Source organism: Poecilia latipinna, unplaced genomic scaffold, assembly GCF_001443285.1.
Source record: "Poecilia latipinna isolate Pla-1442-1.1 unplaced genomic scaffold, P_latipinna-1.0 Scaffold5161, whole genome shotgun sequence".
Classification (NCBI taxonomy): domain Eukaryota; kingdom Metazoa; phylum Chordata; class Actinopteri; order Cyprinodontiformes; family Poeciliidae; genus Poecilia; species Poecilia latipinna.
This window is the reverse complement of record NW_015117777.1, coordinates 6,455-8,000: the sequence shown is the minus strand read 5'-3', so window position 1 is coordinate 8,000 and position 1,546 is coordinate 6,455. Positions and strand designations below refer to the sequence as shown.

Sequence of the window (1,546 nt, the reverse complement as noted above, 5' to 3'; positions counted from 1 at the left end):
TACATATGTCTTAAGACAAAACATTTAACACAAGTTTTTAACATGTCAATGATTAGAGTTAGAGGAATTATAATTTAACATGGGACCCAGGTATCTGTAGAGGGGTATGAATACATGTTTAAGCTCCAGTTTAAGAGATCAGGAATATGTGGAAAAAGCTGTGACTCAGTAGTTTAGATAAGTACAACCAACTGGGACAAACTGGACACGACTAAAGCAGATAAATGACCAGCTAATCTTCCTGTGCATTTGAAATCACAAAGACATGATTCCTCTATATTGTTCTGAACAGCATTTAAACAATGTGTCTTGATAATAAAGAGCATCAACTGAGTACATATTTAGGACTCCAATAATACAATGTGTCAGAAATGTATCTATTTAGGGCAAGTAAATAACTATGTACTAAATCACTATGTTTATATTGTCTGACATTATTCTAAAGTATAAATTAGATCTGAAGATTAGATCATTGTCCTTTGCCAGCCTGCAGTGACCCTTGCTTGACCTGTAAATACCTGCCTAAAATTTTGTTTTAGTAAAAATAAAATTGGCTGAAGCCATTAGAAAAAAAACAGCCAGAAAGTTTCGATTCTGCTTTTAGTTAAGGCATCTTTTCCAATGTGATTAAGCATTTATTCATGCATTAATATTTACTGCAGAGTCGATGAAAAAAGGATGTGTGAAACCTGACTGTAAATTTGATCTGAAATGATCAGAAACACCAGAATAACTATTGGGTTTCATATAAAGTATAAAAACCCCAAAATGCTTCAAGGTCATACTTCAGAAGATTTTGTCTTTATGAACAAAAACTGAACATGTGTCTTCAGAATTTAATGATATTGGACCATAAACTATACTGTATTATAGAATATAAAATAAACATAAAATATAAAGATAAACAGGTAAAATGAAGGTTAATTAAATCAAAGTCAGGACCAATTTATTTCTATAACTTTGTGAAGGTGTGCAGAGTAAAAGTCTTACCTTGAACTTTTATCTGAAGAGAAGCAGAACAAGCTGTTGCCTTGTATTCACCTCTCTGGACTCTGAGGAAGTATTTGGTTTCTTGTGTTGTCTTGATACCAGAAAACACAGTGGTGCAGTTTTTCTGATTTATGTTTCCAACAATATTTATTTCATGGTTATTAACTCCCTGACTGATGTCAAAAATACTCTTAGTACTTGGAATCCATTTGGCAGAGGCTTTTCCTCCATTGTTAAAATCGTTTTCTCCTTTTTGAAAAGTGAAGCTACATGGGACATGCAAACACGATCCACTCAGTGCTTCAATGGGATTTGGTGCTTTAATGACAAAGCCCACTGTTTGACGACGACAAGGTTCAGCATTAACACCTGTAAAAACAGACTATAGATGAACATAATGTGGAGCAAAATCTGTCAGCAGAGAAACTTCATGATCAACAAACTGCAGTTCAGCTGCATCATGTTACTTATAGAGCATTTCAGCAAAGTCAGAATCAAATATTTTAGACTAAAATTAAACAAGTAATCCCCTAAAAACAAGGAAATGAAAAAAGAG

General features: G+C 33.4%; 1 protein-coding gene across 1 annotated transcript in view; it reads right to left on the bottom strand.

Moving 5' to 3' along the window:
- Positions 1-1,359, bottom strand: part of LOC106943334 (B-cell receptor CD22-like) — a gene marked incomplete at its 5' end in the record, with an annotated part of 7,444 nt that extends 6,085 nt beyond the window's left edge. The window contains one exon of the mRNA XM_015026641.1: positions 991-1,359. Within this exon, the coding sequence (XP_014882127.1) occupies positions 991-1,359 (369 nt within the window). The remainder of the gene's footprint in view (positions 1-990) is intronic.
- Positions 1,360-1,546: the final 187 nt, after the last annotated feature.